At 36.0% G+C, this 27404-nt stretch overlaps 1 protein-coding gene across 4 annotated transcripts in view; it reads left to right on the top strand.

Annotated features, from left to right (window-relative positions):
* LOC116467169 (zinc finger MYM-type protein 2) overlaps positions 1-27404 on the top strand; it is a 142727-nt gene that overhangs the window by 60536 nt on the left and 54787 nt on the right. For all 4 annotated transcript variants that reach the window (XM_058437786.1, XM_032150692.2, XM_032150693.2 and 1 more), the window contains 6 exons: positions 367-532; positions 1670-1882; positions 14371-14442; positions 21454-21604; positions 22048-22163; positions 26205-26321. In XM_058437786.1, coding sequence (XP_058293769.1) covers positions 367-532; positions 1670-1882; positions 14371-14442; positions 21454-21604; positions 22048-22163; positions 26205-26321 — 835 coding nt within the window. The remainder of the gene's footprint in view (positions 1-366; positions 533-1669; positions 1883-14370; positions 14443-21453; positions 21605-22047; positions 22164-26204; positions 26322-27404) is intronic.

A 27404-nucleotide genomic window follows, 5' to 3' on the forward strand; every position in this document is an offset into this window, starting at 1 on the left:
TACTTATCCAGGGGAGGGAATTGAACAGGTTATACCTCAGTAAATTAATCCTTAACATTAATTCCATATAAATAATAACAGCTTTTCTTTTTTTAGTTTTCCCAATATTTGAAATCCTTTTTAGTGAATTTAAAGATAAATTGAGTAGTGGCAAAGATTTAATAGTATAAAATATTTTTGCTTCTCAAAAGTCTTTATTTCCAAACATTTTATTAAGAATGTCTAATAAATAGAAATGATTTATTAGATCCAAGAATGATGTTTGATTTGCAGGACTTAGTCTATAGAAATGAAAAATGTCACTTACGACTCTTATATTTGATTTCTTTTAAAATGGAATTTTAATATGTACCACTTATTTTTCAGAGATATAACTACAATGAAAGGAACCATTGTTGCTCAAGTGGATTCAAGTGAGTCCTTCCAGGAATTCTGTAGTACATCTTGTTTATCTCTCTATGAAGACAAACAGAATCCTACTAAAGGAGCTCTAAATAAATCAAGATGTACAATCTGTGGTAAACTAACTGAGGTTTGTATTTTTTTACTTTATCATTTAATTCTAACAAATAGGAATATTTTAAACTTCATTTAAGAACTATTAGATAATCTTTTATCAGTTCCTTAAAAATGAATATATATAAAGACTATCTTATAAATATCCTATTATGTAAGCTGATTCTCCCATAGGATCTTATCTTATAAATATCCTTTTATATAATCTGATTCTTGCAGAGGATGATTTCGGAAAAATCATTGTGTTAATTGCCTTTTTTTTCCCTGAGGTTGGGAGCACTCACAGACAAAACCATAGTGTTGAGGTCGATTTTTGTCTAGTAATATATTTATTTAAACAAGCGGGCAGACTACACAAGAAATACTACAAATAATTTTGCTGAGAAGTAGAACAATTGGAATATTTTTTGATAACCTCACATTATTAATATTGTGTTAAATAAAAAGTAATCTGTTTATATATGTCATTTGAATGATTTATAATGGTTCTCCCCTCCTCATTTTTCTAGAGAAATGTACTTTATTTATAGTTTTTAAAAATTGGCCTAAAGATTTTTAGTCTATGAAGTTTAATATCACCACTACCCAAACTTGGTTTTCTGTCATCTTCTGATACCTCTGGAGAAGTTTGTAGTGGTGTCACTGATGGGTTTTTTTCTTTTTTTCAGTGCCATACATGTGTTCCTGTGTGTATAAAAACAATTTAAATAATTATGAAAATGAGGCCAGGCTCAGTAGCTCACACCTATATAATCCTAGCACTTTGGGAATCCAAGGTGGGAGGATCACTTGAGGCCAGCAGTTTGAAATCAGCCTGGGAAGCATAGTGGGACCCTATCTCTACCTAAAAGAAAAAGTGTTAGTTAGGCGTGGTTCTGTGTGTCTGTAGTCTCAGCTACTCCAGAGGCTGAGGTAGGAGGATTGCTTGAGCCCAGGAGATTTAGGCTGCAGTCAGCTTTGATGGTGCCACTGTACTTTAGCCTGGGTGATGAGTGAGACCCTGTCTTTAAAAAAAAAAAAAAAAAAGCATCATTTTTTCCTTTTCTCCAAACAAGCCTTATTGGGACATCTTTATTTCTGTTCAGAATGCTTTAATATTTAGCTGCTTGTCAGATTGATCTGTTTTGTGAGATTTTGTTTATTTTTCTTTTAGATTCGCCATGAAGTCAGCTTTAAAAATATGACTCATAAGCTGTGCAGTGACCACTGCTTTAATAGATATAGAATGGCCAATGGTTTAATAATGAATTGCTGTGAACAGTGTGGAGAGTACTTGCCCAGTAAAGGTGCTGGAAATAATGTTCTGGTGATCGATGGTCAACAGAAAAGATTTTGCTGTCAAAGTTGTGTCAGTGAATACAAACAGGTAATTCATGTTCTAATCAAAATTGGGCATTCTTTAGAATGTGCTTGAAAGTGTTGTAATAATTTTACTCTAACAGTGTTTATTAACTGGATTTATCTTAGAATTTCATTTAATTCAATTATTGTTTTCATATCATGGAGCATACTGAATGCATATTGCCTTGTACCATTAAAGTTGAACCATCGTAAGTCAGGGACCATCTGTATTTATTCATTTGAGGTAGGTCATTTCCGTGATGGAGTTAAGTCTGGGTAAACCCGTTGTAAGTTGGAAATGTCTTAAAATGCACCTTTGACTTAGGTATTTTCAACTTAGAATGGGTTTATCAGGATGTAACTCCATTCTTAGGGAACATCTGTGTATGTAGATTATTGGCAGTAAATTTAATATTTTACATATAATGGTAAATGCTATCAGAATGATTCCTCTTTTCAATTTATTTCCTTTTTGGGAGTTGGAGAGGGGCTGCAAATATTATTTTTCAAACTTTTAAAGTTCAGCTTTGAAGTGGTCATATTGTTTATATTTAAATTTTAAGGTTAATGTTGTTATAATTTTTTTTTTGAGACGGAGTTTCGCCCTTGTTTCCTAAGCTGGAGTGCATTGGCGTGATCTCAGCTCACTGCAGCCTCCGCCTCCCAGGTTCAAGCGATTGTCCTGCCTCAGCCTCCCAAGTAGCTTGGATTACAGGCATGCGCCACCATGCCTGGCTAATTTTTTGTATTTTTAATAGAAACGGGGTTTCACCATGTTAGCCAGGCTGGTCTCGAACTCCTGACCCCAGGTGGTCCACCTGCCTCGGCCTCCCAAAGTGCTGGGATTACAGGCATGAGCCACTGCACCCGTCCAAGTTAATGTTATTTTAAGGACTTTTTGATTTCTAGTTTTATTCCATTGCTCATTGGAAAGATACTCTGTGTGATTTCAGTCTTCATAAATTTATTTGTTAAATGTTTTATCAGAAATTATTATTGCTTTAAAGATCTTTTTGCTGTCTGTGGAGAAGGTTATATGAACTTTCTCCCTCTTTAGTTTTTTTTTTTTTTTTTTAAAAGGCAAGTCCCACTCTTGCCCAGGCTGGAGTGCATTGGTGTAATTTTGGCTCACTGCAACTTCCGCCTCCTGGGTTCAAGTGATTCTCCTGCCTCAGCCTCCTGAGTAGCTGGGATTACAGGCGTGCACCACCACGCTGAGCTGATTTTTGTATTTTTACTAGAGATGGGGATTCACCATGTTGGCCAGGCTGGTCTCACACTCCTGAGCTCAAGTGATCTGTGAGCTTCAGCCTCCCAAAGTGCTGGGATTACAGGCATGAGCTACCACGCCTGGCCTTAGATTTATTAAGGTGTGAGTTATATAGTAGTCCTTTCTCACGCAGTTTTGTTTTTTGTGGTTTCAATTACTCACAGTCAGCTGCAGTTTCCAAATAGGTGAGTAGACTACAATAAGATAATTTCAGAAAGTAATTAATTATAGGTGAGTAGACTACAGTAAGATAATTTGAGAGAGATTAATTATAACTAACTGTAATTGTTGTTGTTTTTTGTTTTGTTCTGAGACGGGATCTTGCTCTGTTGCCCAAGCTGGAGTGCAGTGGTGCCATCTCAGCTCACTGCAATCTCCTTTTCCTGGGTTCAAATGATTCTCCTTGCTTCAGCCTCCTGAGTGGCTGGGATTACAGGCACATGCCACCATGCCCAACTAATTTTTGTATTTTTAGTAGCGATTGGGTTTCACCATGTTGTCCATGCTGGTCTCAAACTCCTGACCTCAAGTGATTTGCCCACCTCAGCCTTCCAAAGTGCTGGGATTACAGGCGTAAGCCACCATTCCCTGCCAATTGTTGTTAATCTCTTGCTGTGGCTAATTAGAAATTAAACTTTATCGTAGGTATGTGTCTATGGGAAAAGACATAGTATCAGAAGTTTTAGGCATCCACTAGGAGCCTCAGAATATATCTCTCAAGGATAAGAGGTGGCACTGCCATATTAGTAGATTTCCTAATCTATTGAGCCATCCTTGTATTCCTAGAATAAACTATGCCAGATAATTATTTTTTCAAAAATGTGCATACATTCTGATGGCTAATACTTTATTTGGTACTTTTGCATTGATATTTGTAAGTAAGATTGGTCAGTAATGTCGTTTTTTGTGTGCATTCTTTAAGGTATCAGTGTTACATTTGCTTTATAAAAATGTCCAGAGGAAAATTCATTTCCTCATATACTTAAAGCAGTAAAAATGAAAATAAATGAATTAAATAGTCCACTGAAAAACCTGGAAAAAGAAAAATAAACTGAAACAGAAGAAAGGAAATAAAGATAAAAGGATAAACTAATTAGGAATTTTAAAACAGTATTAACATTGTTCAGAATGTTGCCTCATTGAAAAATCAGGTCTTCAAAAACCAGGGAAAAAATACCCAATTGTTAATCAGGAAAAGAGGTTTAAAAACAGAAATACGTAAAATAAGGAATGACAAGGTAGATAGGAACATCAAAAGAACTTGACAAAAATCAGTCATAAGAACTAATTTATATAGCCCTATATAAAAATGTTGAACCTAGATTGAGTAATTTCCTGTGAAAATATAGTTTCACCAACTGGACTTCAGTGCAGACAAAATTAAGTGGACAAATTTCTATAGATGAAATAGACATAATTATTAAAGTACTACCCCCAACAAGGACCAGGCTCTGATGTTTTCATAGGGGAATTCTATCAAATTTAAACAAGAAAATCTCAGTGCTATTTAAACAATTCCAGAGCATAAAAAGGAAGGAAAGTAACTCATAAGTCTTTTAAACATTGTGGTAGAGTATATGTAACATAAAATTTGCAGTTTTAAGTATTTTTAAGTATATGAGTGAGTGGCATTAGTTACATTTACAATGTTGTGCCACTGTTGAGTCTATTTCTGAAACTTTTGCATCATGCCGTACAAAAACTGACATTAGCCAGTAACTCCCATTTTTTTCTATCCGAGTCCTTGGTAACTTAGTACTTTCTGTCTCTATGAATTCGTATATTCTAGATATTCATGTAAGTGAAATTATATAATATTTATCTTTTTGCATCTGGGTTATTTTACCTGAAAGCTGAAACATAATGCTTTCAGTTTCATCCATAGGATAGCCATGATCAGAACATCATTACTTTTTATGGCTGAATAATATTCATTATATGTATATGCCACATTCTGTTTATCGATTTGTTGTCCCTATGATAGATGTTGCATTGTTGCCACCTTTGACTATTGTGAATAATGCTGCAGTGAATATTGGTGTATAAATTTGATATAAGTATCCTGGTTTTCCATTCTTTTGAATGAGTGTGGATTTGCTCAGTCATAGGGTAATTCTCTGTTTTACCTTTTGAAGAATTGTCAAACTATTTTACACAACCGTACCATTTTATGTTCTCAACAGCAATGTACAAGGCTTCTATTTTCTCTACATCTTTGCCTACACTTGTTATTTTCCATGTTTTAAGCTTTTGATTTTTCTTGTAGATATCTTAGTGCGTGTGCGGTGGTATCTTATGATTTTGATTTGCATTCCCCTAATGACTAATGACAATGAACAATTTTTCTTTTGTTGTTGTTGTTTTTTTTTTTTTTTTTTTTTTTTTTGAGACAGAGTCTCGCTCTATTACCCAGGTTGGAGTGCAGGTGCACAATCTTGGCTCACTGCAACCTCTGCTTCCTGGGCTCAAGGGAGCCTTCTGTCTCAGCCTCCTGAGTAGCTGGGACCACAGGCACGGGCCACTACGCCTGGCGAATTTTTTGTATTTTTTGGAGACATAGGGTTTCATTCACCATGTTGTTCAGGCCTGGTCTCGAACTCCTAAGCTCAAGCCATCTGCCTGCCTTGGCCTCCCAAAGTGCTAGGATTACAGGTGTGAGCCACCGCACCTGGCCAATGAGCAATTTTTTCATTTGCTTGTTGGCCATTTGTGTATCATCTTTGGAGAAGTATCTATTCAAGGCCTGTCTCTGTTTTTGAATTGGGTTTTGTAGTTTAGTTCTTTTTTCTTGTTTTGGTTTTTGTTTGTTTGTTTGTATGTTTGTTTTTGAGATGGAGTCTCTGTCTGTTGCCCAGGCTGGAGTGCAGCAGCGAGATCTTGGCTCACTGTAACCTCTGCCTCCTGGGTTCAAGCGATTCTCCTGCCTCAGCGTCCTGAGTAGCTGAGATTACAGGTGCGTGCCACCACACCTGGCTAATTTTTGTATTTTTAGTAGAGATGGGGTTTCACCATGTTGGTGAGACTGGTCTCAAACTCCTGACCTCGTGATCTGCCCGCCTCGGCCTCCCCAAGTGCTGGGATTACAGGCGTGAGCCACTGCTCCCGGCCCTCTTTTATTTTTAGTTGATATGTAATACTTGTATATAGGTAGGGGGTACAGAGTGATGTTTTTATACATGTATAAAATGTGGAATGTTCAAATCAGGGTAATTAAGATAGCCATCACCCCAAAATTATTTTTTTATGTTGGGAACATTCAAAATTCTCTCTTTTAGCCTTTTGAATCTATCCAATAATAATTGTTAACTGTATTCAGAAGTTTTTATTTTTTTATTTTTATTTTTTTGGGGTGAAGGAGTCTTGCTCTGTCACCCAGGCTGGAGTGCAATGGCACGATCTTGGCTCACTGCAACCTCTGCCTCCTGGGTTTGAGTGATTCTTCTGCCTCAGCCTCCCGGGCAGCTGGGATTACAGGTGTGTGCCACCATGCCTAATTTTTGTATTTTTTTCTTTCTTGAGATGGAGTCTTGCTCTGTTGCTCAGGCTGGAGTGCGATGGCACAGTCTCTGCTCACTGCAGCCTCCACCTCCCGTGTTCAAGCAATTATCGTGCCTCAGCCTCCCGAGTAGCTGGGATTACAGGCGCACGCCACCATGCCCAGCTAATTTTTTGTATGTTTAGTAGAAACGGGGTTTCACCTTGATGGCCAAGCTGGTTTCAAACTCCTGATGTCAAGTGAGCCACCTGCCTTGACCTCCCAAAGTGCTAGGATTACAGGCATGAGCCACAGCGCCTGGCCTAATATTTGTGTTTTTAGTAGAGATGGAGTTTCACCATGTTGGCCAGGCTGGTCTCGAATTCCTGACCTTCAGTGATCCTCCTGCCTTGGCCTCCCAAAGTACTGAAATTACAGGCGTGAGCCTCCGTGCCTGGTCTTTTTTTGAGATGAATCTCGGTCTGTAGCCCAGGCTGGAGTGCGGTAGTGTGATCTCAGCTCACTGCAGCCTCTGCCTCCTGGGTCCAAGCAATTTTTCGTGTCAGCCTCCCAAGTAGCTAGGTCTATAGGCATAGGCCACCATGTCCAACTAATTTTTGTATTTTTTTAGTAGAGTCGGGGTTTCACCAGGTTGGCCAGGCTGATCTCAAACTCCTGACTTCAAGTGGTCTGTCCTTCTCAGCCTCTCAAAGTGCTGGGATTACAGGTGCGAGCCACCACGCCCAGCTGGAAGTTTTAAATTTTGATTTACCCATTGTTTTCTTTTGGTCGTACTTTTGGTGTCATTTAAGAATCTGTTGCCAAATCCCAGGTCATGGTTTTTCTCTACAGTTTCTTCTAAGAGTTTTATGAGTTTAGCTCTTAATTAGGTATTTGATCCATTTTAATTTACTTTTTGTTTATTATGTGAGGCAGGGGTCCAACTTCATTCTTTTGTACTGGAATTCCAGTTTTCCCACCACCACCTGTTGAAGGGATTATTCTTTCTCTATGGAATGGACTTATCACACTTGTCAAATACTAATTGGCCAGAGATCATTTCTATGTTCCACTGATCCACATGTGTGATCTTATGTATGTGCCACACTATTTTGATTACTGTATCTTTGTAGTAAGCTTTGAAATCAGGAAATGTGAGTTTTCCAACTTTGTTTTTTGTCAAGATTGTTGGAATATTCTGGATCCATTCTAATTTTATATGAATTTGAAGATTGGCTTTTCTATTTCTGCAGAAGAGTTTGTTGGAATTTTTATATAAATTGCATTGAATCTGTAGATTGCTTTGGGTAGTATTGACATCTTAGCAATAGTAAGTTATTCTGTCTGTGAAAATGGCATTTATTTATGAAGACATACCATTTATTTATGTCTTCTTTAATTTCTTTCAGCAGTCTTGTGGTTTTTAGTGTACAAGTCTTCACCTCCTTTGCTGCATTTATTCCTATTTATTCTTTTAATGCTATTTCTAGTGGATTTGCTTTGTTAATTTCCTTTTCAGATTGTACATTACTAGTGTATAGAAACACATCTGATTTTTGTACATTGATCATGTGCTGTGCAACTTTACTGAATGTTAGCTTTACTAGCTTTATGAGTTTCTTGGTATTTTTCTCTTTATGAGTTTCATGTCATCTGTGAATAGAGATAGTTTTACTTTTTTCCAGTTTGGATGCATTCTATTTCTTAACTAATGGTTGTGGCTATAACTTTCAATACTGTGTCAAATAGACGTGGTGAAAGTGGGCGTCCTTGTTGCTGATCTTAGAAGAAAATAATTCTTTTACCATTGAGTCTGATGTTAGAATGGGTTGTTCATATGTATGGCTTTTAGTATGTTGAAGTAGTTTCTTTGTATTACTTTTTTTATTCAGTTTTTTAAAATCATAAAAAGGTGTTGAATTTTTCAAATGCTTTTTCTACATCCTTTGAGATGATCATGTGGTCTTTATCTTTGCTCTTATTTATGTGATAATGTTACATGGATTGATTTCTTTATGTTGAACCACACTTTTATTGGGATAAATCCCTACTTGATTATGGTGCATAATCCTTTTAATATATTGAATTCAGTTTAGTAGTACTTTGTTGAGGATCTTTGCATCTATATTCTTGTGGGATACTGGTCTCTGATTTTCTTTCTTTTGATGTCTTCATCTGTCTTTGGAATGAGGGTAATGCTGGCCTCATAGAATGGGGTGGGTGAGACATCTTGTATCTTCTGATTTTTGGAAGCATGCGAATTAGTGTTAATTCTTTAAATATTTGGTAGAATTTACCTGTGAAGTCATCTGATCTTGGCCTTCTCTTTTTTGGGACTTTTTGTTTGTTTGCGAGTCAGAGTCTCGCTCTGTCGCCCAGGCTGGAGTGCAGTGGTGTGATCTTGGCTCACTGCAACCCCCACCTCCCAGGTTCAAGCAATTCTCCTGCCTCAGCTTCCTGAGTAACTGGGACTACAGGTGCCTGCCACCACGCCCAGCTAATTTTTGAATTTTTAGTAGAGATGGGATTTCACCATGTTGGCCAGAATGGTCTCAATCTCCTGACCTCATGATCCACCCACCTCAGCCTCCCAAAGTGTTGGGATTATAGGCGTGAGCCACTGCGCCTGGGGAGGACGTTTTTGATGACTGAGTCTCTTGTTACAGGTCTGTTCACATTTTCTGTGTCTTCTTGTGTCAGTTTTGGTGGTTTGTGTGTTTTTAGGAATTTGTGTATTTCATCTAGGCTGTGTAATTTGTTGATGTACTATTGTTCATAGCATTTTCTTGTACTACTTTTTATTTCAGGAATGCCGGTAGTAATGTCTCCCATATTTTATTCTTTGTGTCTATTCTCTTGATATTTTAAAATGACCAACTTTTGGGTTTGTTTCTCTCACTTTTTCTGTTCTGTTTTATTTTTCCTTCTCTAATCTTTATTATTTCCTTTCTTCTGCTAGCTTTGGGTTTAGTGATCTCGTTGTTTTCCTCAAGGTGATGAGAAGTTAGGTTATTTACTTGAGTGTTTTTTTTTTTTTTTTTCGAGACAAAGTCTCACTCTGTTGCCCAGGCTGGAACGCAGTGGCATGATCTTAGCTCACTGCACCCCCACCTCCCAGGTTCAAGCGATTATCCTGCATCCGCCACCTGAGTAGCTGGGATTACGGGCATGTGCCACCACACCTGGTTAATTTTTGTATTTTTAGTAGAGATGGGGTTTCACCATGTTAGACTGGTCTTGAACTCCTGACCTCAGGTGATTTGCTCGCCTCAGCCTTCCAAAGTACTGGGATTATAGGTTGAGCCACCGTGCCTGGCCTTTCTTTTTTTTTTTTTTTTCTTTTTTTTTTAACATAAGCATTTACAATTATAAATAAAATTTTCTCTGATTACTATTTAAGTTGCATCTCAGAACTTTTGGTATTCTTTTAGTTTTGTTTTCACTCATCTCTAAGTATTTAAAAATTTCCTGTGATTTCTTCTTTGAGCCATGTTTAAGAGTGTGTAGTTTAATATCCCCATATTTGTGAATTTTCTAAGTGTTCCTTCTATTACTGCTTTCTAGTTTTATTCCATCGCTCTGTGTGATTTCAATCTTCAAAAATTTATTGAGACTTTTTTGTGGCCTAACATAGTTCATTCTGTAAATTGCTCCATGTGCATTTGAGAAGAATGTTTATTCTACTGTTGTTGGCAAGAATACTCAATATATGTTTGTTATTAATAACTCTAGTTGGTTTATATTGTTGTTCAAGATCTGTCTTTACTTAGTTGAAATTCTGTCTAGATGGCCTGTCCGCTATTGTAAATGGTGTACTGATGTCTCCAACTACTATTGTACAATTATCTGCTTCTACTTCAGTTATTGTCTATTTCTCGTTTTACTTCTGTTAATTTTTTTAAGTGTATTTTGGGGGTTTTGATATTTGGTATGTGTATGTTTATATTTGTTATATCTTCTTGGTAAATAGACCCTTTGTTCAGTATGTATTCTTTTTCTGTCTCTTGTATCAGTTTTTCACATAAAGGCTCTTTTTGCCTTATATTAATATGGCAAACCCAACTCTCTTAGTTACTGTTTATTTGCGTGGAGTATCTTTTTCCATCCTTTTACTTTTGACCTGTTTGTATCTTTGGATAAATAAATCCTTATCAGTAATTACATTAAATGTACATGGATCAAATTATCTGATCAAAAGGCAGAAATTGACAGAATAGGAAAAAATTATGCCTTTTGATCGGATAATTTGATCCATGTACATTTAACGTAATTACCAATAAGGAAGGATTTATTTCTGCCATTTTTCTATTTTTTTCGGTATATTCTATACCTTTTTTTGGTATCTCATTTCCTGCATTATGGCCTTTTATGTTTGATTGATTGTAGTGCACTGTTTTGATTTCCTTCTCATTGTCTTTGTATTATTTTTAAATATATTCGTTGTGGTTACTGTGGGGGAGGCTTTACATATAACATCCTACAATTCAATCTAATGTGAATTTATAACAAGTTAATTAACTTTTAAAAATGCTGCTCCTATATATCTGTTCCCTCTTTTTGTTATAAATTACATTTTTAAACATTGTATTCCCAGTAATATAGATTTATAATTTTGTGTGCATATTTGTCTTTAAAATCATGTAGGAGATAAAAAGTGGATTTATAAACCAAAAATACAATTATACTTGTTTTGTATTCTCCCATATATTTACTAAAGATTGGGTCAAATGTCCTTCTTCCATTTCAATAAAAAGCTTTGACTCCTTTTAGCATTTGTTTTGTAGCGTAGATTTAGTGGCAACAAACTCCCTCCACCTTTTATCTGTGTGTCTGTATTTTTCCTTCAGTTTTGGATGATAGTTTTGCTGGACATAGTATTCTTGTTTGAAAGCTTTTTTTTCTCCGTTATTTTAAATGTTATTCCACTGCCTTTTGGCCTCCATGGTTGTTTCTTTTGTGAAATTGATGGTTAATCTTACTGAGAATTTCTTGTGCTGAACCCTTTCTGTCTTGCTTCTTTCAGTGTTTTCTTTGTCTTTTAACGGTTTGATTATAATGTGTCTTATTGTGTGTCTCTGAGTTTATCCTACATGTAATTTGTTGTGTTTATTAGATTTGTAGATTTGTGTCTGTTGAATATGGGAAGTTTTTAGCCATTAATTTTGCAGATAATCTTTCGCCCCTTTCTCTTCTTCTGAAACTCTCATAAAGTACATATTGGTCTATTTGATCTTATTCCATGGGCCCCTTAGGCTTTTGCTTACTTTTCTTCGTTCTTTCCTTTACTGCTCCTCAGATTCTGTGATGTCAGTCTTGGCCTCTTTACTGCAAGTTGTTGGTAAAAGCTCTGACTTTCTTCTAGGTCAGACCACCTCAGTTAGGGTAGAGGTGGTTAAGGTGTCTAATTACCACCCCAGTGGGGTGGAAGTTCAAGTTTCCTACTTGACCTTCTCTGACTTTACCATGGCTAGGGTGCTGGGGTGAGGCATCACATCGTAGCTGGGCCAGGGTGGAAGTCTAGGCTAATTGGCCTTTTCTTGTGTGAATGGGATTAGGGTCTGTGGAGTAGAGGAGCTGTTGTCTTACTGTTTCTCTAGGGTGCTGTTTCAACTGTATTTCCCCTACAGGTGTGTCATTTCTCTTGCCAGATTCAAGATTTTTTCTTTGTCTTTGGTTTTCAGAAATTTGAATTTGGTGTATCTTGGTGTTTCTTTGGGTTTTATCCTTCCTAGTGTTTGCTAACCTTCTGTCGGTAGATTTATGTCTTTTTGCAAAATTTGAGACATTTCAAACAGTAGTGTTTTTGGAGGACTTTTCTAACTCTGTCCTCTTTTTCCTTTCCCTTTGGGACTCCAATGACATGAATGTTCCATTTTTTTGTTGTTGTTGCAAGCCTACAGATCCCTAAGGCTCTGTTTTACTTTTCCCCTCACCCAGTCTGTTTTTCGGGTTGGGTACTTATTCTATCTTCCAGTTCACTGATTCTTTCCATTTTATTCTTCTTTATATCTTCTATTTCTTTTCTAGAAGTTTCTGTGTTTTCATTTGTTTTTTAAGTGCATGTGTATTGGTTATTGGAGCACTTTTATGATGACTGCTTTAAAATCTTTGTCAGGTATTTCCAATATCTCTGTAATTTTGGTGTTGGCATCTGTTGATTGTCCTTTTCTATTTAAATTATAGTTTTCCTGGTGTTTGGCATGATAAATGATTTTTTTATTTGAAACTTGAACATTTTGAGTACTGTGTTATTGCCAAGTGGAGTTAAAAGGTCACCCTCTGTCCTTGGCCTCTCTACACCTGTGGAGGAGAAGCAGCTTCTTGTTATTGCTGAGTGGATATGGGAGTTCTGGCTCCTTTCTGGACATTAGCTGATACCACCCTGACTAGAGGAGTAGGAGTTCCTTATACTGTTCCCCACATAACCTCTACTGACACCACATGATTCTACTCCAGTGGATAGAGAAAATGTTCTTTGTACTATTATTAAATAAAAATTATTTAAAATAGTGTTTATTCTTTAAAATTACTTGCATGTTTTATACTTACATACTATATGTTCACAATTCATTAGTTAAATAAGTAGGTGGGAGTCCATACCTTACTGTTTTACTGATAAAGAGACCCAATTGGATGTGTTTAGAGACAACTACATGAGATGCTATAGTGAATGTCTTCTTTTTCTGCAGCCTGGGAGCTAAAATTGTATCATAATCCTTCCTTACTTTCCCCTCACCCCCTTTGACCTTTGTCTGTAACATTTAACTTAGCTGCCTTTTGTTGTTTATATGTGCTCTCATTGCTCAATTAGTTTCTGAAGTGTATTGATACACTTAGTTAATAATCTAGATCCTGGCAATGGAGACTGTATAACGCTTGTCCCATGCCTTTCAGTAGTTTTCCTTTTCTAGCATAGTATTTTGACTTTCATGGAAAGCAGGAAGCATGTCTTTTAAAACTTTTGTGCAAGGAGTAAGGATATGTATTCATATTACGTGCTGGAAGCTGTTATATGTGCTTTCAAAAGAATTTCTCAAACATGCCAGACACGGTGGCTCACGACTGTAATTGCAGCACTTTGGGAGGCCGAGGTGGGTGGATCACTTGAGGTCAGGAGTTCGAGACCAGCCTGGCCAACATGGTGAAACTCTGTCTCTACTAAAAATACAAAAACTAGCCAGGTGTGGTGGCAGGCGCCTATAATCCCAGCTACTCAGGAGGTTGAGGTGGGAGAATCGCTTGAACCCAGGAGTCGGAGGTTGCAGTGAGCCAAAATCATGCCACTGCAATTCAGCGTGGGTGACAGAGCAAAAACTCCATCTCAAAAAAAAAAAAAAAAAAGAATTTCTTAATCCATTTTGCATATGGTGGAAATTGTAGCTGTGTAATCTCCAAATGACTTAACTTAGAAAGCTTTGAGTTTCATTATAAGTGTTAAATAGGTTTTAAAGAGAGAACACTCCAAATTAGAAGTGATTTTACTCAGAAATTAGAGCTGAGTCAGATCTAAGTGTCTATCTTTAATTCCTTAGCCCATTATTACTGTTTTATCATTATACCACTTTTTCTAAGATAAAATTATTTGATAATTCTTTAAGTTGGGCAACAGTAGTGGGGACAGGACAGGCAGACATTTTTAAAAGTTGGAATGAGTTTGTAAGTCACAAAATATAATTGAGAAGCAACTTTTACATAATGCTTATTTACCTTTCAATCTAGCAGCTATTCTTTGTGTGTGTTTATAAAGTCTTTTAAAATCTTTTTTTAGGTAGGTAGCCATCCAAGCTTCCTGAAGGAGGTTCGAGATCACATGCAGGACTCTTTCTTAATGCAGCCTGAGGTAAGCAGGAATGTAAATGGAGTTCAAGGCCTTAACATTTTCGAGCACTGCTACTACTGTCATTAATATGTATCTGAAAAATCTTGTCCAATTTGAAATATATTAAAATTTCCAAACTTAAATTGTATCAAATGATGAATGTTTTCTTTATCTCCAAGACATAGATTTCTAATTTCACTAGTTTTACATGTATTTTCTTGTGATACGCTCATTTGTCTTTAGATATTTATGTTCTTAGGAAATTATTTTCAGATATAATTTTTTTAGTGCACAATACCTTGTACACAGTAGGCATTTAATAATGGAATATAAAAATCTTCTCTTTTGTGCCTACCTGAAAAGTTAAAAAAAACCTTTCTTTCAAAAAAATTTCTAAGTCTGTATTTCTGTTAATCTAGATAAATGAATTAGTAATGAGTAATAAGTGTTTAAAATTAGGAAGACTTTTAACTGTAGTACGGTTATCAAGATAATGAAATTTACATCAGTAAGCTATTATTATCAGGTTAGTCAATAGAGCGTATTCAAATTTTGTCCATTAATGTCCCTTACAACAAATGAAAAACAATTATTTCTTGTCTAGAATCCAATACAGGATCACAGGCCATTATTTCTTTTCTTTTCTTTTTTTTTTTTGAGACAGGGTTTTGCTCTTGTTGCCCAGGCTGGAGTGCAATGGCACGATCTCGGCTCACCGCATCCTCCGCCCCCTGGGTTCAAGCGATTCTCCTGCCTCAGCCTCCCAAGTAGCTGGGATTACAGTCATGCACCACCACATCCGGCTAATTTTGTATTTTTTTAGTAGAGACAGGGTTTCTCCATGTTGGTCAGGCTAGTCCCGAACTCCTGACCTCAGGTGATCCGCCTGCCTCGGCCTCCCAAGTGCTGGCATTACAGGCGTGAGCCACCGCGCCTGGCCCATTATTTCTTTAAATATATTTTTTAGGCCTTTTCCCAACTCTCTTCTTCTGAGACCCCAATTCCAGATAATTCCTGCCACTTTCTCACAGTCACTGAGGCTTATTTTTTGTTGTTGTTTTTTGTTTTTTTGGTATTGTTTTGTATTGTTTTTGTATTGTTTTGTATTTGTTTTGCATTGTTGTTTGTATTTGTATTGTTTTTCCCTAGTCTTTTTTTCCTTCTGTACTCCATTTTGGAAAGTTTCTATCTTTCCAAAGTTGCTGATCTTTTAAAATCACCTGTGAATACCATGCAGCATATTTTTTCAGATGCTATGTTTTTCATCTCTAAAAGTTTCATTTGGGTCTCTTTTGTATCTTCTATTTCCTGCCTAGTTATGTTCATGTTTTCCTCCACTAATATTTTAATATATTAGCATATTTATAATAGTTCTTTTAATGTCTTTGTCTACTTTCTTTTTTTTTTTTTCTTTTCTTTTTTTTTTTTTTTTTGAGATGGATCCTTGCTCTGTCGCCCAGGCTGGAGTGCAGTGGCGCGCTCTCTGCTCACTGCAAGCTCTGCCTCCCGGGTTTATGCCATTCTCCTGCCTCAGCCTCCCTAGTAGCTGGGACTACAGGTGCCTGCCACCATGCCTGGCTAATTTTTTGTATTTTTAGTAGAGATAGGGTTTCACCGTGTTAGCCAGGATGGTCTCAATCTCCTGACCTCGTGATCTGCCTGCCTTGGCCTCCCAAAGTGCTGGGATTAGACGTGTGAGCCACCATGCCCAGCCTTACTGTTTTCATATCTGCCATTTCTAGATCTGTTTCTATAGTTTGATTTTTTTTTTCTTCTTCTTCTGGGTAATGAGTCATGTTTTCCTGCCTTTTTTTTTTTTTTTTTTAACAAAATGCCTGTCATTTTTAAATTTGATTCAGAATATTGTGAATTTTACATTTTTGGTTGCTGGATTTTGTTGTATTATTTTAAATGTTTTGTTGGACTTTGTTCTGGCATGCTGTCAAATTAACCTCGAATTATTTGGATCCTTTTGAGGCTTGCTTTTAAGTTTTTGAAAAGACTTTGGTAGAGCAAACTTTAGTCTGGGGCTATTTATTCATACTACCGTGGTGATACCTGGAGAGACCTGAATCTTCCCCCGTATTACAAGGTCATCCCACTCTTGAACAGGTAGCAATACAGAGTACTCCTGGCTGTGTGTGTTCTTTGGGAATTGTTAGCCTAATGCTTTCTTGTGGTTCTGGGTTTCTTTCTCTGGCCACAGGTGCTTTCTTCTCACAAATGCACAGATCAGTTTTCCGCCAAAATATGTCTATAGACGTATTTTTAAGATCAGAGCTTTTTTGTGCAGCTCCATCATCATCAGTACTCTGTTTCCCAAATTCTAGCTGCCTTGAAAGTCTTGTGTTTCCTCAACTCAGTGAAACTAGTAAGTAGGCTCTGTTAACCTCCCGTTCCCCCAGCTACTTCTAGGCCTCAAGTTTTGGTAGCCACAGGACTCACTTGATTTGTTTCCCTTTTGTTAGGTATACAGTTCTGTGCTACCTTTTGTGTAGAGTTTGAAAACCATTGTTGTTTTGTGTGTGTGTCTAATTTTCTAGTTGTTAAAGGTGAGTGGGAGGTTTAAATCTAGTTTCTGTTAGTTGGGAGTGGAAGTTACCTCTGCTTTAATCTAAGTAATTCCCTAGTTTTTGTTTGTCTTTTATGACTTGACATTTTGAATACCACTTTGGAGAGCATCCCTCAGTTTGTGTTTGTTTAATAGTTCCCCAAGATTAGATTGAGGTAATGCATTTTTGGCATGAATACCTCATAAGCGATGTTGTGTCCGTCTTCATGCACATCAGGAAGCACATGATGTCTGTGTGTTCCATTATTGTGTGTTAACTTGTTTAAGGGGATGTCTGTCAGGTTTCTCCAGGGTAAAGTTGCTATTTTTCCCTCTGTATCTGTTTAAGTTAAGCAAACTTTTCACCCACTATTTTTAGCATTTGTTGTCAATTAGAAAAAAATCCTTAAATCACAAAGTTAGAATATGTCTGTTAAAAGAAAAATTGTAAATTATACAGTAATAGAGAAAAGTAAAACATGATGGTATATAAATTTTTAAACCCTTTTTTCTCTGCACAGACAAATCTTGTAATATGAAGAGATGATTTCCAGGTTTTATTGAATAAATGAATTGTAATTTTTACTTGAAATTATCTTATTTAGTATAATAAATATTACAATATTATGTCATTGTTTGAGTTTTATTGCCACTTCTTCTAATCAAGGTTCTTCACTATTTCAGTGCTTTGGACTCCTTTGGTAATAAGGACAGATTCATTCTCAGAATGTTATTAAATGCATAAAATACCTATGATTACAAAGACAACCAATTATATCAAAATATAGTTACCAAAATATTTTTTAAATTTTTGAAATGTGCTGCTTTATTTTAATGTATTTGGGAATAAAATACAGTGGTTAATAACTACAATTTTGAAGTAAAGTTGAATGTAATTGATATATTAAGGGATACTGAGAGTGATATAAAAATTGGGAATTTTTATTTTTGACAGTCATAGGCCCTATTAAACTAATGAAGTAAGTTTGTTGCCTCCAATCAGAGTGAAAGAGAATGTTAAATTTCAGTTAGAGGTTAGTAAATATAAAGGTAAATTTTTTACTGTGTGATGTCACGGACTAAAGTTCATATTGTATTTGAATGTGGCCAGGAAAGTAGATAATATGCAGCCTGTATCTTGGGGCCCCATTTCCTAAATTAGATTTGCAGCAACAGGTACCTCAAGCCATTCTTTCTTGATTACCTTCCCATGTGGTCTACTTGATTGGTCCAAATGTACCAAAATGAAATATATTTCCTACATGTAGAAGGAAAATTTGGGAGAAGTTGTAAAATTGTGACAGTTTTGATATTCATGTGAAATTGGTTAAAATTAAAATATAAGGTACATCTTTTAAATGAGTAGACTGAAAATGAGCTAATTTGTCATAAACTGACCCATATCTACCTTTTACCTTATCCATATCTTGTTTCACTTGGTTCTATCTCATTCTTTTTCACTGAAATTATATGTAGGCTTATTTTTCCCCATGCCCAAAAAGGGAATATTTTAATTCTGAATTTATTCCACAAAGCTTTGTTCCTTTACATCACTAAATGTGTGTTTATAGGATGCAGATAAATTTGTATGAAATTTAAATATGGTTATTTTGATTGCTTACATATGAAGCTGAGTAAACATGGCATAAAATTGTATTTCTCTTTTGGCTAATGTTCTTTCATTAATTGGTTCTTTGAGGCAGCGTTAGCTGTGAAAGTGGCAGTATTGAAATATTCTCAGTGATTCTGTCATTCTGATAGTACTTTCTCATTTTCTTTTTCTTTTCTTTTTTTTAATTTAATTTTATTTTTTTTGGAGACAGTCTCACTCTGTTGCCCAGGCTGGAGTGTAGTGGCGCGATCTTGGTTCACTGCAGCCTCTGCCTCCCGGATTCAAGTGATTCTTCTGTCTCAGCCTCTCGAATAGCTGGGACTACAGGCATGCACCATCATGCCTGGCTAACTTCTGTATTTTTAGGAGAGATGGGGTTTTGCCATGTTGGCCAGGCTAGTCTCAAACTCCCAACCTCGTGATCTGCCCACCTCAGCCTCCCAAAGTGCTGGGATTACAGATGTGAGCCACTGCACCCGGCCTTCATTCTCTTTAGATAAAATTATTTGTCTGTGTGAAACAGTTGCATAACTCCATGTTTACTTGATGTCTTAAAACTGTTACCAATTATTTAATCATTCTGCCAATAAAATCAGTGTTGGGATCACAAATCCAAGGGATAGACTCACTCGGTCAGTTTGAAGAATGTTTCAAATAGAAATCAAATCCATGATTTGATTAGATGGTGGAACTTAATTTATATTAGTAAAAGAATTCCTTATAGGTGCTGATACATGGAGGCCTTCTACAGACACGTAGTGGGAGCTGGTTTTTCTGTCTTGCAAACTTGCAACATAGTGGCAGTTGTCCCGAATATTTTATAGCATTACTAATTTGTACTGTAGTTTCAAGTTTTGAGCATTTTATATTCTGTTTCATTGATTTGCTTTGTTTTTGTCCCTTTTCCAGTATAGAAATTTAAGTCATCAAATAGACCTGAGGAAACAAACAAAAAAAAAAACAGAGCATTCTCCTCTATTATACTTACACATCATAATAAGATATAATATGATTGCAGCCATTTAAATTTTTTCCTTGTCACCGTTCTTTTGCAGTTGACAAATATTTTTGAAGGAAGACCTATCATTAAAGAATGAGTTGATTTCCACTTTGAAAAGCAAAATTTCGGGCTTCCTTTAGTTGATATTTCAGTAAATGAGGAAGTAGGCAGCATAAGTGGTTTTAATAAGATGATAATGAATATGCATTCCTGGCACATAAACAGCTGTGTGTTCTTATACTTTTTCTATTCATTTCAAGCTGAAAGACCTTTTTCTTGATGTTGATTGTATTTTTTTTGTTTATTTTTACCTTCCATTTGTTACTTTCATTTTCTGAAACCCTGTGGTATTTGTGACATTTTTCCATGCAGTGTATTCATTTCAATTGTTATTTTTGGCCTGATTGTTATCTAGAACACCTATTATTTATGCTATCCGTGGAACATTTCGAAGCCTTCTTATATTTTCATATTGTATAGATGCTCGTGGGTATGAAGACGGATTTAATTGCAACATCAGGTGGAAAAAGGATGCAATTATTTTGCAACATGATTTGTGATATTTGATTTAACTTGATTATGACAGAGTTCTGCACCCACTCAGAAAGAGGATCAAAACAAGTTGCACTTGAAGGCTAGCCGTTCGTTTTTATTTCTACCCTTTTTTTTCTTTTTGTGGAAGATGGGGTCTTGCTGTGTTGCCCAGGCTGTTCTTGAACTCCTGGGCTCAAGCAGTTCTCTACAAAAAAAATACACCCTCACCAGAAAAAATAGCCAGGCGATTGCTTGAACCTAGGCTGGTCTCAAACTCCTGGGCTCAAGCAATCCACCTCCCTAGGCTTCCCAGTGTGCTGGGATTACAGGTGTGAGCCACACCCTGCCCTCATATTCTTTATCTCCTTTTGTTGTTGTTGGCGGCACATACAGTCATGCATTGCTTAATGACAAGAATACATTCTGAAAAATGCATCGTTAGACAAGTTTGTTTTGTGAACATCACAGAGTGTACTCAAACAAACCTAAATGGCATATAGCCTATTGCTGCTAGGCTACAAGCCTGCACAACATGTTACTGTAATGAATACTGCAGGCAGTTGTAACACAATGGTAAGTATTTGTGTATCTACATATATCTAAACATAGAAAAGGTACAGTAGAAATATGGCATTACAATCATTGAGTGAAACATCGTTATTTGGCACATTACTGTATTCACTTTTGGCAGGAGGATTAACTTTATTAGTATCTACTGATGAATTATTTACTTCATTTTATAGCCAGAAGTCATTTTGAGTGTGGTTTAAATTTTTTTAATTCAAAAAATTTTTTATATTTTATTGTGGTTTAATGAGATTTCAAATGTAGTAGATAGGTGATAAATCATTTTTAAGAGAAGTTCCAAAAGTGCTTGGAACAATAGCAGCTCAGTGGGAAAAGGATTTAAAATCTTCAAATTCATTCTTCACCATACTTTTTATTATTAAGGCTTATATTTCATAGCTCCATTTAATTTATTTTGTCAAATGACAAAGAAGTATGTCCTCATTGTAAACAAAAAGCACTGTGCCTTTTTCCTGAATTTTTCAGGTTTTACTTAACTCTATGTAGGGATTTTGTTAAACTAAATATAATAGAGAGAAAAACATTCTATTTTTGAAGGCGACTTAGCTGATGATCATTGCTTTGTTTGGACCTTAACAGTTGTTGCATAGTTAATAGTTTGTATGTAGATGAAGACTCATGGCTCTAAACCTGTTTAGAGATTAACAGGATTGTTTTGCAGAGACAAAAAGTGTAATGAAAAATTGGTAATTCTTTTCTAGTTAAGTTGTAGTCTTAAAAATTATCTTTTTACGTTTCAAATTTTAGAAATACGGAAAACTGACAACTTGTACTGGTTGCCGAACACAGTGCAGGTTTTTTGATATGACTCAGTGTATAGGTCCTAATGGATATATGGAGCCATATTGTTCAACTGCTTGTATGAACAGTCACAAGACAAAATATGCAAAATCACAAAGTAAGTTTCACATATTTGGACAGTTAAAAAAACTTTACAATGTAATTACTTTTTGCATAAATACTCTTATTTAATGTTTTTATGCTTGTTTTTAACAGCTTTTTATTTTATATTAATCTTTTTGAAAACTTCTAATTATTTTGATTGTTTTGTACTACTTTTTTAGTTCTCTTCATATCTATGTTCTTAACTAAAATTGTTACTCCATCTAAAAAATTACCCAAAACTGAGTTTTTTTCTCTGTATCTATGTATGTTTTAGTGGCATAATATGAGAGTCCGTTATGACAATATTTTAAAGGTGCACATAATCTTCAGTATTGAAGGTGCAAATAATAATAGTTTATTTTTTAACAGAAACTTCTATAATCTTAGCAGTTAAGATTAAAAAAAGCTTTTTTATTACTTTATTAACAAATCAGATATGTACCTTTTCTTTCCTAGGTTTGGGAATTATTTGCCATTTTTGTAAGCGAAACTCCTTACCTCAGTACCAAGCCACAATGCCTGATGGAAAACTGTATAACTTTTGCAATTCCAGTTGTGTGGCTAAATTTCAGGTTTGTTGTTTATTTTGCATAACCCATGCCCCCAATAAAATACACATAGAAAATAATCAGTGTAATATAATATGCTTTATTTTATCTTAATTTTTATGTAGCTTGTTGAGGGTCAAATTGGAAGGTGGATATCCTAGTCACAGAGTATATGGCTGTACCAGTTTTCTATTTTAGCCTGGATAGTCTAATTGAAATTATAATTATTACTCTGATACAGATTTTGAAGGAAAAGAAATTTTAATATAGTTTAGTTCAGTGCTGATGTGTAGTTTTTTCTTATTAGATGGTTTGAATAAAATGTGAACCATAAGGGGAACTCTTATGTGACAAATGAATGGAGGACCTAGATGTATTTAGCCTGGAAGTGATAAGAATACATGCTTTCTTCATATGTTAGAAATGGACCATGTAAAGAGGGAATTAGATTTTTTGCACTAGGCCTTAATTTAATACAAGATCAGTTTTAGGGAGACATTTTTCATTTTGGTAAATGTAAAGAAAGACTTTCTGACATAGTTCTTCAAATTTGGAGTGTGGATAGTCTCAGAAGATAGATTCTGGGAAGCATTCAAACTTAAACTGGTTGACCACTAGGAAGGAATAGTTTAGAGGGAATTCAAGCATTAGTTAGGTGATACGATTAGGTTTACCTGTTGTGTGTAAAAATTTCAGGGTATTACCCAAAGGTTCAAACCCGTGCATAAAGCCATGCTTCATGAGTTAATTCATCCAACAGTTCTGCTTTGTTCCAGGTACTGTGCTCTATGTTAATTTATTTAAACTGAAAATATAGTTTCTTAAGTATAATAGTTACTATATCACTTATTAGTATTTAAATTGAGGTGTTTTTGAATTCAAGTGAATGTCAGTTTTTGTTAATAGTAATATTCTCACTAAGCTTAGGTGATAAACCACATTTAAGACTTAACTTGTTATTTTAGAAGTTGGGATCATGGCCATTGATACATCTTTACAGTGGTAGATACTGCTTTTGACTTGTTGGCTTTTCTTAAACTAGAAATAAGGAATAATTATTAATTAGAAGAGAGGAAGACAGTGTCTATAGCATGCTACTTGTCAGATCTTGAACTTTGTTTTTTGATATTGTTGGATAAACTAAACTGATAATTGAAAATGTTGTAACTACCCTTTGCATTTAATTGAAACTTGTATCACCCATGATTTGATAAGATCCTCTGTATATGTACATTGTATATTTTAAGATATACAGTTACCCCTTGATATCCATGGGCAAGTGGTACCAGGACCTCTTGCAGATATAAAATTCCAGGGATGCCCAAATCCCTTATATAATATGGCATAGTATTTGCATACAACCTACAATGCAAGTCTTCCCGTGTACTTTAAATCACCTCTAGATTACCCTTAATATCTAATGCCATGTAAATGCTATGTAAAGAGTTGTTATACTGTATTGTTTAGGGAATAATGACAAGAAGAAAATGACTGTACATGTCCATACAGATGCAATCATCTTTTTTTTTTTTTTTTTAATTTTTGATCCTCTATTGGTTAAATCCATGGATATGTAGGACCGACTGTACTTAATTTAGGCTCTTATTTTGAGGAATACATCCAGATAGGCCTACAGGCAGCCTCATCACTCTGCATATAAATAATACAAAATTGACAGAAAAGCAACATTTTCCCCTTTATCATAAAGCAAACCATGTATTTTGAACTTTATATCTTCATTAGATGTTTTTCCTTTTAAAAGTAAGATAATAGGATAGTATTCCCTCTTAGTCCATTGAGACTACTGTTACAGAATACCTTAGACTGGTAGCTTATAAATAGAAGCTTGTTTCACATAGTCTGGAGGTTAATAAGACTGGCAATTTGTTGTCCGTTGAAGGTCTGTTCCTCATAGATAGTACCTTCTTGCTGTGTCCTCACATGGTGAAAGTAGCAAACGAGCTCCCTCAGGCTTCTGTTACAATAGTACTGACTGATTAGATCACGAGGGTGGAGCTCTAATGGTCTGATCACCTTTTCAAAGCCTCTACCTCTTCTAATACTGTCACCTTGGGGTTTAGGATTTCACCCTATGAATTTGTGGGGGAACACCAACATTCAGACTGTAGCATATTCCATTTGTTTTGAAAGACTGGTTAACTTTAATGGGGCTCAAATTTTTTGGAAACGCTAAGGGTAATGTTGGCTTTTATTTTTTAAATTTATTCATCTGATAGTCTCAAATCTGTATATTTTATTTTTCACAAACTTAGTGTTGTACAGTGTATGCAGAAGTTTTAAAAATGGTAGTTTTTTTTCCTCCTTCCACTGTACATTGAATAGCTAATTTTTATTAACCATTTCATGCATTAAGATTATATGTAATATATGAGTAATATGGTTAAAAAGAATGATAATTAAAACCAGTGTCCTCACCATTCAGATTAGGAATTAGAAAAAAATCTGTCAATGTCCATGTATGCTTATATTGTGTCTTATTCCGTAAATTTTTTTTTTTTTTGGAGACAGAATCTCACTCTGTCGCCCAGGCTAGGGTGCAGTGGCATGATCTTGGCTCGCTGCAACCTCTGCCTCCTGGGTTCAAGTGATTCTACCTCAGCCTCCCAAGTAGCTGGGATTATAGGCACCTGCCACCATGCCTAGCTAATTTTTGTATTTTTAGTAGAGACGGACTTTCGCCATATTGGCCAGGCTGATCTCGAACTCCTGACTTTCAGCAATCCTCCTGCCTCTGCCTCCCAAAGTACTGGGATTACAGGTGTGAGCTACGACGTCCTGTCTGTAAATTGTTTTAACTTTAAAAAAAGGAATAGTAAAATTCCTGGTATGAATACCAGTGTGTAAATCTTTTTTCTCCTAACTTTGAAGAAGTCATCAATTTTTAAATGTAACATAGGCTGATTTCTTTTCCTTTTTTTTTTTTTTTGAGATGGAGTCTTGCTCTGTCACCCAGGCTGGAGTGCAGTGGTGTGATCTCAGCTCACTGCAACCTCCGCCTCCTGGGTTCAAGGGATTTCCCCTGCCTCAGCCTCCCGAGTAGCTGGGATTACAGGCATGTGCCACCATGCTCAGCTAATTTTTTTTTTTTTTTTTTTTTTGCTAATTTTTTTTTTTTTTTTTTTTTGAGACGGAGTCTCGCTCTGTCGCCCAGGCTGGAGTGCAGTGGCGTGATCTCGGCTCACTGCAAGCTCCGCCTCCTGGGTTCACGCCATTCTCCTGCCTCAACCACCTGAGTAGCTGGGACTACAGGCACCTGCCACCACCCCCAGCTAATTTTTTGTATTTTTAGTAGAGACGGGGTTTTACCATGTTAGCCAGGGTGGTCTTGATCTCCTGACCTTGTGATCCTCCCACCTTGGCCTCCCAAAGTGCCAGGATTACAGGCATGAGCCACCACGCCCAGCCTAATTTTTGTATTTTTAGTAGAGATGGGGTTTTGCCATGTTGACCAGGCTGGTCTCGAACTACTGACCTCAGGTGATCTGCCCGCCTTGACCTCTCAAAGTGCTAGAATTACAGATGTGAGCCACTGCGCCTGGCCAACCAACATAGGCCTATTTCGCTGGTAGACTTGGAATGAAAATTATAGTAGGGATGCAGTGGCACAAAACATTAGTAAATTAGATATTTGATGATTATTGGAGATAGCAATAAGAACTAGGTTTTTGTTCTTGTTTTTGTTATTTTAAACTTCTGTTAGTTCAGAACATGGGCAACTTAACCTCACTATTATTTGCTTACTGTTACTTCCTTACATTTTCTTTAAGTGAACAGATGATGATTGAATGTATGATTTTTTCTTTTTTTTCTTTTCTTATTTTAGGTAAATAATAATTCTGTGGGTAAAAAATTTAATTTCAGTTTTATAAAACTAACATATACTATAATTTTTAAGGACAAGATTTGGAAGTGAGTTTTATGTGCTGAAAAGATATCTAAGCAAGATGCATATTACTTTCTGGACATCGTAGATATATGACAGTAATCACAAATAGAAATTCAAACATACATGTCAGACTTAGTATCTTTTGTTCTTTGTTTTAGGCTCTAAGTATGCAGTCATCTCCAAATGGCCAGTTTGTAGCGCCAAGTGATATTCAGTTGAAATGCAACTACTGCAAAAATTCCTTTTGTTCAAAACCAGAAATCCTGGAATGGGAGGCAAGTTGTATTTTGTATTGTGTGTTATCTAGTGCTAAAAAGAAAATCTAGTAAAATAAGTATTGTATTTCCATCTGGAAACCTATATCTTGGTAGATAAGAATATGCTTTTCAGATTTTTTTTGTGATTGGATTATTCTCATGTGGGAGTGGAAAACCAACAAAGGATCTATTTCTTTTTAGGTCCAAGAAAAATTACTGAAGTCATATTCCTGATATATTGTATAAGTTCATAATAGTGTACAGAATGTCATTTTGTTTAGCTACGTACCTAGAGCAATTGTTTTCCTTTTTTTGTCCCATGTTTCTCCCTGTCCTGTATTATCTGAGAACTATATTTTCTGTCACTCAGTACCTGTACATATTAGAATGTATTAGTCATATACCACATTGTCATTTATAAAATGATACAATTCTGCAATTTTTTTTTCTTTTTTTTTTTTTTCCTCAGAGTCTTGCTCTGTTGCCCAGGCTGGAGTGCAGTGGCACAATCTCGGCTCACTGCAATCTCTGTCTCCTCAGTTGAGGTGATTCTCCTGCCTCAGCGTCCCAAGTAGCTGGGAATACAGGTGGGCACCACCATGCCCAGCTAATTTTTGTATTTTTTAGTAGAGATGGGGTTTCACCATGTTGGCTAGGGCCTCCCAAAGTGCTGGGATTACAGGCATGAGCCACCATGCCCAGCCATAATTGTGTTTTAATAAAAGAACAGTGGCCTGTGAATCCCACTATAAGTTTATTTTCTTTTCCCTTTTTTCACTAGTTTACTAATTTGCTTTGACATGTCTCCATTAGCAATAACTCTGATGATTGACTTTTATTTCATAAGGGGGCAGTAATAGATGGATACATGGACAAGACTGCCCAGGCTGCCCATTGCTTTCTTGAGCAATGCTTGCCTTTGGCCATTGTTTCTTTTCACTCTTTTAGGGATGGGGCAGGGTGGGAGGTAGTGCATGGAGTATATGATAAAATGGTATACAAGATTTAGAAGATGTAGTATTAACACTGTTCTTGAGCTAAAATTTATTAGCAGCTGTTGGTGAGTCATTCAGTATCTAAGTCTTAAGTGAAAGGTGGTAC

The sequence above is a fragment of the Hylobates moloch genome, unplaced genomic scaffold, assembly GCF_009828535.3.
Source record: "Hylobates moloch isolate HMO894 unplaced genomic scaffold, HMol_V3 SCAFFOLD_4, whole genome shotgun sequence".
Classification (NCBI taxonomy): domain Eukaryota; kingdom Metazoa; phylum Chordata; class Mammalia; order Primates; family Hylobatidae; genus Hylobates; species Hylobates moloch.